Source organism: Rutilus rutilus (assembly GCF_951802725.1).
Source record: "Rutilus rutilus genome assembly, chromosome: 16".
In the NCBI taxonomy this organism is placed as follows: domain Eukaryota; kingdom Metazoa; phylum Chordata; class Actinopteri; order Cypriniformes; family Leuciscidae; genus Rutilus; species Rutilus rutilus.
The window spans coordinates 33416945-33428330 of NC_140224.1; the positions used below are offsets into that span (position 1 = coordinate 33416945).

Consider the following 11386-nt stretch of genomic DNA (forward strand, 5'->3'; position numbering starts at 1 on the left):
CGCTTTTGGCAAGTCATCACTATGCAATCCGGCGTGTTTGGATTCCGCCGGAATCGCGCAAACTTTCGGCTCGTCGAAATGGTTCAATTAAGTATTTTTCCACCCCAGTAGGCAGTGGCGATTGTAATCTAAGCAGAGGCCTTTTTCAGATGGGTGATTATTTTGGTCTTGTTTTCCTTTCATTTTCCAAAGCTAGATCCAGTTTAATCTTTTGTTTACAGAGCTTTCCGTTAAAAGTCCTTGTCTTAGCAGGTTAATAAATGAGTTTTGTGCACGTTAATATGGGCAAGCCCTCTCTCTGGGCTTTTTAGCTTCATTTATTTATTTTTTCCCCACTTAAATTCCACAAACCATGCAGTTTGCCTGCGGTTCCCATGTGGTCGACACGTATCAGAGTTCTGTTGTTTTGATGTGTGACATGAAAGACAAAGCGTGTCAGTTGGACCTTTTCTATTTCCTATTCTTTGATTTGTCCCTTTTTTTTTTGCTCATTTAGCTTTGATAGGATCTATGACTTGTGCCTGGCTAATAGAAAACGTGCTAATTTCCCATCTGAGAGGGGCACGGCGCCGAGGGCTTTTCTTAATAATATGTTAAGAGATTATTTTGTACTCTGTTCGTGGGTGCTGACCACCACGGAGGCCTAATAACAGATATCATACAAATATCTATTAAAGCCCAGCATGGGAGCAGCCGCTATCATTAACTTCCGCTGAACAGCTCTGGAACGACGCGGTCTCTGCGCCAGCGTCCCGCGGACATGCACCAAACTAAGAATCCGTAAGACTCTGCCCCACGCCACATGATGTGTTTCAATTACACTTGGCTCTCTGTCTCTGCGGAGGCCAATATCTGGACAGGAAATCTCATTCCAGTAAATGTTTAAACTATCCATTATGAAAAAAAAAAAAGAAATGAAAAAAAGCCACCCTGCTTGAGCATTTCTAAAGCTGATAAAAAAAAATAAAAAAAATTTTTATATATATATATATATATATATATATATATATATATATACACACACACACATATATTAAATTAAATTAAAATAAAATAAAATAAGAAAAATACATCAATAACAAAAAATGTGATGGAAATGTCTTTTTTTTTTCAAGTGCATTCGATCTCACTCATCTCAAATTCAGGTAAACCCTCAGCACAGGGCCATCACACCAGAGCAGTTCCAATAAACAACATAAATATTTGATTTTGGCTTCTAATGGACCCAAATGTGAGTTCAGCAGCATGTAAATGAAAGTGCCAAGTGATTCATCATAGTTACCGCAGCCGTCTGCACCTCTATCGCGTTCGAGGGTCACAGCCAGCGCCACGCAAAGCAGCAATTGACCCTTACACATATTCTCAATAAGAGGCAGAGCGTCTGGGAGGAGCAGCTGCATTAGATGTTACGGGCGGGAGACAGAACGCTGTAATAAGAGGTTTCGGGGGGAGGGATGTACACAGTGTGTTAGCAATAAGGTAAAGCCATCACACTTGTGCTCGCCCGCTCGACTCAGCTGTAGAGTTGATAATACGCCCCTGATATCGATTCCTAGATTGTTTTTTTTTCCTTTTCCTTTTCCTTCCTTCTTTTCAGTCAGGGATCTACAATGCACAAGCTCTGATGGGGAATCGTAGCAGGACAGAAAGCCAATATGGCATGCATGTATTGCTTTGGACATCGCTTTATTAATGCAACTAATAAATATGAACACAAAGTATATAATATTAAGTATTTCTCAATTCTTTTACTGTTACCAGTACTTTTGAAATCGCTAACATACTATAGAATTGCAGTTTACCTCCATAATTTTAGATCAATTCAAAATTTGCTGCTCAATACAAGAGGAGGGGTGTCCATTGAACACATTTATATATGAAGGTGGCGAGAGGGAGTAAAAAGTAAAAAGCAATATGTGAAGTCACTCATGTGATGAGGCAGGAGATTGCTAAAGGGACCTTCCAATCCTCTTTCTTTTAAGTCCTTGTTTGAAATCAGTGTCATCCATTTGTCTCGATATAAAACTGAGACAAACACTGGAATGAAAATCTGATCAGGCCCTATACGTTCACTTACGTGCCATCAAATAATCTTTAATGCAATCATATAGCGGTAACCTGTCGTCCGTATTCTCACGTTCATCAGTTCCATTAGCCTTCGCGTCCTGTTTCAGCTCGCAAACACCAATCTATTCCGCTTTCCGTTCAATCTAATATACAAGAAAAATTATTAGAAATGCATTCATGTTGAGCAATTACCCATGCATTAAAATTCATCTTCTCTCTCTCGGCTTTGCGAGGTAGCTACACGTATTGGCCCCGCACTTCTCAATGTATTCATCACCTCAGGCAAGAACTAACAGAATAATTGCTTTACACTTTTATAATGACATTAGCACCTCCAGCCCCTCACCTCACTTGGCTTCTTTAACAGTGGTGATATATACCACTCAAGATACTCAAGAATGATAATAACAAGTTTTCCATTTAAACGATTCTCGTCCACCGGCGGAACAATGAGCTCTTGTAATAATAAGCCCTCGCATTTGTCACGAAACAAGCCCTGGGATCGTTTCGGGCTTAAATAGTTCTCAGTCTAACCTGGAGTCTTGTGTCGATGCAGAAAAGGAAGGGGAGTCAATTACACTTAACGCCGCCGCACTGAAATTTACATGGAAATGCTTTTCGAACACCGCTCACCGCTAATCATATTCTCAGCGTGAGGCCGCGAGGATGAGAGGGGCATGCTGGAACAAAACAAACTCATTCACAGCCTCCTCCAGCGATTGGCCAATGCTTTCGATGCATATAGACTCCCACTTCAACGCACGCCGCTAAATCTGGTTCATTAGCAAACGCACCTCGTGGCAAATGACAGATTAGAGCTGAGAAGACGTGACGTTTTCTTAAACTATCCTTGCGCCTCTTCCTCCTCTCGGCCACCATATGGACAAGAAGTTCAAGTGTGTGTCTGCCGGGGTGAGGTTTCGGCGACGTTAATTGCGATAATCGTCGGGTGAAATTGGGAGGCATGTAAGACGTCTTGTGATATGATGACTGAGATGATGAGTAATTATTAGCGGCTCAGAGAAACACTTAATCTTGCTTAGAGAGAGACGAGAGCTGGACTAGGACAGCTGGGTCTTTCATTGACACTACCTGCTGAATGACAAGTGTAATTCTTTATTTGTATGCAAACTAGACGCTTGCAACATGAAACGGAGCCCCCAATTTCAGAGGTAAATGCCCATTTGAAGAAGCAGTCATCCGCTTAGGCTCAGGTTTGGAGTGCGTCTCTATAAAACACATGGGCCTGTGATTAATCTTGATAAATACAGATCCAACATGGCGCTTGTGCATGGGAATGAAATAGCCATCGAGCCATGATGAAGGCGCTCCGCGCTACGCACTCGCAAGGACAATGCCGTGAATGTGGTTACACTCAAAGTGCAAATCGACAAGTCAGCAAATTCAAGACATGCTTAAATGAAACAACAATATAGTATAATTTCCCTAAAAAAGCAGCTCTTGTGTACCCGTTGGAAGAAAACAAGCCTGCAGCCAATGCAAAACGTATTAAAGACACGCTTGTTGGCAGCTTAGGTGTGATTTTTGAAGGGAAAAATAAGCAGAAGGTTAATCCTTGTTGTGTTATAAGTGGGGGGAAAGCTTGCAGACGGGGATAAGCGAGAGTTCCCGGCGTCCGTGTCCCAGGGCACAGCCTCTCAGCCCGCTTTGGAGAGGAAGTCGTTTATGAAGTCCTTTACAACAGCCAGAGAAAGAGGGTTAATTGAAAAATTTCCTAATGTCATTATGAAAGAACTAGATTAACCCGAGCTAATTCACTTTATTGTCCTGAAGAAAGAGGAATGGGCATTGAACTCTTCTGCAAATTTAGGACATGAATTAGGGGTGAGATGTTGTCTTTGAGGACTCTGCCAGTTTAATTAAGATATGGAAAATGACTCATTGTTCTTCTGAGCTAAAGTGCGTGGAATTAGTAGCCGAACGCAGCGTCTGTGTTTGACTCGGTGCGGCGAGCTAGTGTTTGTTTGTTTAATACCCACAAGGCCACTTCGTTGAAAAGCAAGTCCTTATGTTGACTCATTTAGCTTAGGTTACACACCACTTCACTAGTCTAACTAAGTCAAATGAAATGTGACTAAGAAATGAAAGAATGCATTTGATAATATATAATTAAAAAACGCTTTATTTCCACTCGTCAGCTTGTGTATTTTTCCCAACCAGAGATAAAGGGCTTCGAAAGTGTACCCAGACCAACATGCACGTTTATTGTTCATGTGCAGTGTACTGGCTGATGGTGTTTATATGTCTTTATGACTGATTATGTTGCATTCTGGTGTGTATATTGCAGGAGGTGTTGCTAAAGAGAGCCGCTGACCTTGTGGAAGCACTGTACGGGATGCCACACAACAACCAGGTACAAACTCATGCTAATGAAGCACCTTTTCTCTTCCTTTGCACGGTGGCTGTAATTAAATCAGCATTGGTCTCCTTTTGCTACATTCCTGTATGTTTCAAAGCTTGCTGGGGGCCTTTGTACTATAGCTGTGTGAAAGCTTGTTTTCTTCAACTACTTTTGCTTTTTTTGCAATTTAATTCATGGCTGCGGCTCTTGGTGCAAAGTGACGAGTTAATCACTCAAAACACATGCACACAGCCATATACAGGCTTATTTAAATGGGAGGATAACCTTGAACTTGGCCCTAAAAGGTGCACTTCTGGAATACATTCTACAGAGGGGTCCAGCTATGCATGAGAGGTCTAATACATATTCAGAAGAAATGATCCATTACATTATTTTCCCCCAGTCGAGTAGCACAGAGGTGAAGACATTGCAATCCAACTACTGCGAAACAGATGCAAACGTGGTGTCATTTATGTTTACCTACAGATAGAAAATACATATTTATATTTGTGTGTGTATATATATATATATATATAATGTGTGTGGTTCAGGTATACTATACGTTATGGGGACAAAAATGTCCCCACAAAGATGGCAATATCTGCAATCTTTGTCCTCGTGGGGGCATTTTTTTGTCATGTTTTTTGAAAATGTAAAAATGAAGAAAGTTTTCAGTAATGGGTAGGTTTAGGGATAGGATTAGGGGACAGAATATACAGTTTTTAGAGTATAAAAATCATTATGTCTTTGAAAAGTCCCAATAAACATGGAAACCCAACGTGTGTGTGAGAGAGAGAGAGACAGATTCAGAGTACTTTTTTTTTTACAAGCCCAATGATTTCAAATTCTCTGGCTCTAATTTCTTTTTGAGAACATACTGACAACTCTCTTCTCTGTTTCTGTGTGGTAGGAGATCATTCTGAAGAGGGCCGCAGACATCGCAGAGGCTCTGTATAGCGTCCCACGTAACCACAACCAGATCCCGTCCCTCGCCAACACGGCCTCTCACGGCGGAATGATGGGGGTCAACTCATTCGGCAGTCAGCTCGCCGTCAACGTCTCAGAGACCTCACAAGGTATGTGCCAACAAATGATGATCAGCATGTAGACTGCAACGAACAACAAACTAAGTTAGCCTAATGGTGTTTAGCGGATCATTGTTGACTGACAAGTGCCAAAAACCCCTTAAAACTATCAAAACAGATAGTCTAACCAGCATAGCCAGGCTAGAGAACTTGCTAACCACTTTAAGTTATTCATCTGTGAGTATCAAAATGAGTTATATACGTATCTAGAAAAATGCTTGCAACGATTAGCGAACATTAGCGAGCTGCTAGCAGCATGAATCATGGCACAGGCCGGTTGCAGCTTTATCTTTCCTGGCTGTGTATAGCATAGATCCCAGGAGGTGCATGACCCTGTCCCCATCTCTCCACTGCCAGCCTGCCAGAACACGCAGCGCTATCTCACACACTGCATTTAGCCAGTGTACTGATAATAGGTTTACACCTGTTCCATTGTTGCCTCCTCTCAGGTCAGGACAGGGAAAAATCACACTGGAATACACGCTACAATGCTGAATATTCTCCTTACATACATGGAGGTGAATTTAACGCACAGCTGTGTGGAACGGAAAGGTTAACACATTAGGCCTATAAATAGCATATATAATTAGCATTAACAACTTTGGTGATGGCATCTACCTGAAAAATGTTAATATACATACCGCATATTGTGGCACTTTTTAACAAATGTCTCTCCGTCCGCAGTGGGCTACAGTCGCAACACGAGCAGCGTGTCGCCTCGCGGTTACGTGCCCAGCAGCACCCCGCAGCAGTCCAACTACAACACTGTCAGTAACAGCATGAACGGCTACGGCAACACGGGAATGCCCAACCTGGGTGTGCCCAGTTCACCGGGCTTCTTGAACGGCTCCTCTGCAAATTCTCCCTACGGCAGTAAGTATCAAGGTAATGACAAGCCCCCCGCTCTCTGTGTCCCCCCACCTGTGCTTCCCCTTTCTTTTGACACTCCTTTGTTGTGGTTCTGTTGGTTGTTTGTTGTTTTGTTTTTTTGTTATCTGTTGGGAATGTGTGCTACTGGATAAAAGGAGGGGTGACTCTGGAGGCTGAACAACCGAGACATTTAGCAAATCCGACCAATCAAAGCAAAACAAATTTCAATTATAAAGGAGGCCACCAAACAGCACTCTCTAAAAAAAAAAAAAAAAAAAAAAAAAAAAAAATTTAAATACATAAAAAAAACTAAAAACCAATGTTTTCGGCAAAATGACCCAGTCAGAGTCGATAAGAACGCCTATTATCCAGAAAGTGGCCAAGGCAGGACATCTCATTTCCCATTCCAACTCCATTTACCTGATTTGCTCGTTTGTTTTAGTCCCCCCCAAAAAGACCCGCAACCCAAATTTCCCCCCCCCCATATCCTCATAACCATTTCTCCCTGATTTGTTTTCATTCCATGAATATGATTTGAAAAAGAGGCGAGGCCCGGCTCTCTGACTCTTCGTCTGTAAGAAGTGAACTCTCTCTGAGTGGTGACTATGTCTGCTTTGTTGCAGTAGTTCCGTCGAGCCCTACCATGGCAGCCTCTTCGGTCAGCCTCTCTTCAAACTGTAGCAGTACACACGGCATTTTCTCATTCTCACCTGCCAATGTCATCTCTGCAGTGAAACAAAAAAGCGCCTTTGCTCCAGTTGTCAGGCCCCAAGCATCTCCACCTCCTTCTTGCACCAGTGCAAATGGCAATGGACTTCAAGGTGAGAGCCGAATCCCTGCTTTTAGTTCGCCCCGCAGTTGCCTCACCTGTTGGGTCGCATCATTGCACTCTGGTACCCAGAGACGCCACCCATCCGCCATCCGCCGCTTAACGAACATGGCCTCCCGCCCGCATCAATTATGCATTCGCGTTTGGATGGGCGGATGGATGGACGGATGAGTGGTCGAATAAGTGCAAGAACGCATTATGCATGCGGGCATGTAGAATGCATGTGCATGTGTGGGTGTGTTTATTGATTTATTTATCTTTCATTAATGATTAAGCAAAGTTAAGTGTCTCGGGAGATTTCGTACTCGAGTGGCTGGGATCGCTATAATTCGGAAACATCTCGCGCAAATAAAATTGATGCTCCTGCTCCATTATTCACCGTCCTCTTTTGCATTCAACCTGAGCTGAACATATGTAATATTCTCTTCATATTCTATTTACTTTAGCTGTACACGCTGCACCCTTGCCCCCAGAATACTGTAGTCGGTTAAAAATTGATGTATCCTACAATAGGGCAGACATGTTAACGCCTCGCCTCGCCTCGCCGTGCTCGCTCACCCAACATGGACTAACATTGCTGAAGAGGAACTTAGCAGAAGAACCGATTATAACCCAGGTTGAATGTGATTATAAGAAGAAAGAGCGAGAGGGAAAGAGCACGCGTTATTCTCGGCAGGGTGGCGTCGTTCGGCAAATTAAAGACTTACTCTGGCTGTTTAGTGCGCTCGTATTTGCTCTCCGTCAAGGCCCAGTTGTTTGCTTTGAAAACATGTTTTAGCCATAGCGTGTGCAAGCGAGATTAATAATGTTAGACCTAATGAACTGAGAAATTAAAGTTCATGCCGCTACATGCATCTACTTATTAATATGTGGTTTGCAGAAATTAATGAGGAATGCCACAACATTAGATGCCTTGGCAAACTTAAAAGCACTCCAAGCATGACTCTACAAATAAGTTGAAAGCGGCAAAAGAGCTTTTTTCCCGTTTTCCCTCCCCTGGCACTTCACTAGACACCTAATTGCGGAAATGAGCGGAGCGAGCGAGTACATCAATCTTGGGGCCGAGAGGTGGGCGTTCGACGACCTAGTCCGGCTTTCTTTAGATGTCACGATAAGGAGAGATTGGGGGGGGGGATACTGGCTGACAGAAGAATGCAAATGGTTTTCCAGCATCCACTCGGCTCCGGTAATGGCAGGAGGGAGCGAGCGAAGATTTCAATTTGGGCAAAGCCAAGGGGTGTCTGGTTGCTGACTGAGGAGGGGAGACCGTGGGTCTACGTGACGTTAGCAGAAGTGACCGTGTTGTTTCTCGGCTGTCAGCAGGGACCCTCTCCTGGGAGTCTGGCCCACTGTTTGCCATTAACAAAACGCTAAGAGAAATATCACACATGTGGGAGCCAGGATGCTTTCTCCTCAAAATGTCAGAAAGCTCCTCTTTCTAAAAGTGAAGTCTTTCCAGCACGTCTTGTTGGTGAAGCACATTTCACTCAATCACTCCGAACCCTCCCCCGTCGGTCCCCGACAGCAACAGCCTCCATTTTACAAACATCCCCAGTGCCTTTCGAGTCGAGTATTTCGTGAAATGCGAGTGACATACTTACTGCTGTGTTCTTTTTTGTCTCGGGACCTCCCGTGCTAAAATTGTTTCTCTTTCTCTTTCAGCTATGTCCGGACTGGTGGTCCCACCCATGTAAATTGCACTCCCGTCCCTTTGTAAAGCAGCCGTCTCCTCGCCGGGGGACGAAGCGTAGTACGTTATACGGAGGATCCTCCTCGAAGTCGTCATTCGTCATGAAGTTAATCAGCAGCTAATTCTGTTATTCAGAGGAAAAAGACACTTTGTTTCAAAGAGTTTATTCGAAATTGACATGCAAATGAACAATTTCATTTTATTGACTGAATCTCTTGTCATATTTTCACGATCTTGAAGGGGGGAAAAAAAGAACAAAACGTACCTATTTTGTATAAACATTTCTGGTTTAATCTTGGCTATGTCTAGTTCTTGCTATGTGTGGGAAGAAACATTGTGGATATGCCATTTGATGAAAACACTGATAAAAAAAAAAAATGTGTAAGAATGTTTCTCTTTCACCGATGTGCTGCCGCTGCACATCTTCATAATGTGAATTCATTTTCCTTTTTTATTATTGTTATTTTTTGTTTATTGTTTTGCCATTTTTTTTGATTGTGGTAATAAAAAGGGGGCCAATATATACAGAGCCAATAAACTGGAAATAATATAAGATATATGATTTATAAATCAAAAAGAAAGGCAAGGAAGAACGAACGGAGCGAGAGGAGATCTAATCGTTCAATGAACTTTGTAACTTATTGTAGGTAGAAGTTGTAACTTTGATATTGCAAAAATTCTTTTCTTGCCTTCAACAAGCACACTAACAGAGACGAAGCGCTACTATCTGTTGGTTAAAAAAGACAAAAAAAGAACAAAAAAAAGAAGAAAATATTTCCACTGCTAAAGCTTCCTGTAAAGCGAGTGTGATCTGCAATGTTTTTCAACTTTTTGCTAGCACTGTATACTATTGCATTCTTAGGCTACTGTGAAGTCTGTTTCTTGTACCAGAAAGTTGTCCTTATACCTCTAGCTCCTTACTCCCTAATGTGTTTTGTATGTGGTTATACAATTGTAGACTTTTGTGATTTTGCCAAAGTTGTAGCTAAATATTTATACACTTGTCTTGAATTTTCCAGATTCACTTAAATATTTAGTACAGAGTTTTATTCCTACAGTTAGGAGTAAAATTGTCTTATACATTGCAACACTTTCACACAAACACTTGCGGTCACTAAGGGAATTTTTTGTAACATATCAATTATAAATATTGTATTTATCTTTGAAATTTTGTATATTGCTTTCCATTGTTTTCTTTAATCTCACGTGTATGGTTTTCCACGGCCGAAATTACGATGAAGGTTTAGCCAAGAATCATCGCCTACATTCGATGTTTTGTATCGTCTACACATTTCATTTGTAAATCAGAATTTTTTTGAACGGCATCAGACCTTCCGTCCATTTTTGTTCGTTTGTTTGTTTATTTGCTATTTCGAGGAGCAGTCAAATCCATTGTTTATTTTTATATTAATTTTTAAGTTATCTAAAAAAAGTACTTTTTTGAAAGGAAACTGTTTGTTGTATAGTCAAATAAATTGTTTGTGTCACCTGGCTGTAATAATATTAGTAGATAAAGTGCATGTCAAGCCACCCCAGGGGGGGGGGGAAATCCAATTGTGGTTGTAAATTTTGTTTTTGTAGAATGTAAAAAGTCATTTTTACCTGCCACCATGACTTTGCCACATAACTCAACCATGTTTACAGGGATCAAGAAGGAAAAAAAAAGGAAAGAAAAAAAAAATCTGGAATGGAAATATACATCAGTTACTAATGTCTATTAAAATATGTCAGAAAAAAGCTCTGTCAAAGGCTTTCCAGTGAATCTCCTGAGAGGAACCTTTCTGCTGTTTTAATGACAAACGTTCACCACAGTGAATCTCATTATTCCATTCAGATCAATGGTGTAAAAAGCACAAACATTTTTTACTAAAATAAAAAATAATTATTGTGACCCCTCATCTTTTTGGACTATTTTGTCAGTTTGTCTTTTTTAACATTAATTTTACCCTATTCCCTCAAGTAAAACAGCGTTCAAAGGGAATGAAAACAAATGAAAAGTTAGTTTTTGTATCATATGTATGGATAACAAAGATGAAGATGTTCTATATTGTAAAAGTCATTTTGTAAGTAACCCATGACACCGTAGCATAGCCGAACTCATATCACCTTCTTACACTTTTCTCTTTCAATAATATTGATTTTCCGAGTCGTGCCAAAATCCGCAAATGATACGCAGTGATTTAACTCTTTTTATATATATATATATAATGCGAGGCTTTTGTTTTTGAGCTCTTTTTCTTTGCACTTCAGGCTTTGTAAATGTTGTAATGTTCAGCAGTGTGCTACTCTTTCTGTTTCAAACCAAAAGCGGATGTTTCCTCTTGGCAATCGGCGCACAAGTTTCCTTTAGCTGCAGGAAGCAAAGGCAGCTGTAGAAGGAAAGAAATGATGAATGTACAATGTATTTGCTTTGTGATGGCTCAACAAAGCCCGGCCAAGTGGAGGAGCCGTTGAGGTCACCCTGAAAGTAAGAAAAACCCAAG

The 11386-nt window shown here is 41.4% G+C and overlaps 1 protein-coding gene across 18 annotated transcripts in view; it reads left to right on the plus strand.

The window, feature by feature from the left end:
- Positions 1-9639, plus strand: part of ebf3a (EBF transcription factor 3a) — a 91988-nt gene extending 82349 nt beyond the window's left edge. For 3 of the 18 annotated variants that reach the window (XM_084433924.1, XM_084433935.1, XM_084433936.1), the window contains exons 12-16: positions 4376-4441; positions 5340-5505; positions 6199-6399; positions 7008-7205; positions 8876-9639. In XM_084433924.1, coding sequence (XP_084290050.1) covers positions 4376-4441; positions 5340-5505; positions 6199-6399; positions 7008-7205; positions 8876-8907 — 663 coding nt within the window. In that variant the 3' untranslated portion in view covers positions 8908-9639. The remainder of the gene's footprint in view (positions 1-4375; positions 4442-5339; positions 5506-6198; positions 6400-7007; positions 7206-8875) is intronic. The other 15 variants (XM_084433939.1, XM_084433941.1, XM_084433927.1 and 12 more) reach the window with 5 other exon arrangements.
- The last annotated feature ends 1747 nt before the right edge of the window (positions 9640-11386 follow it).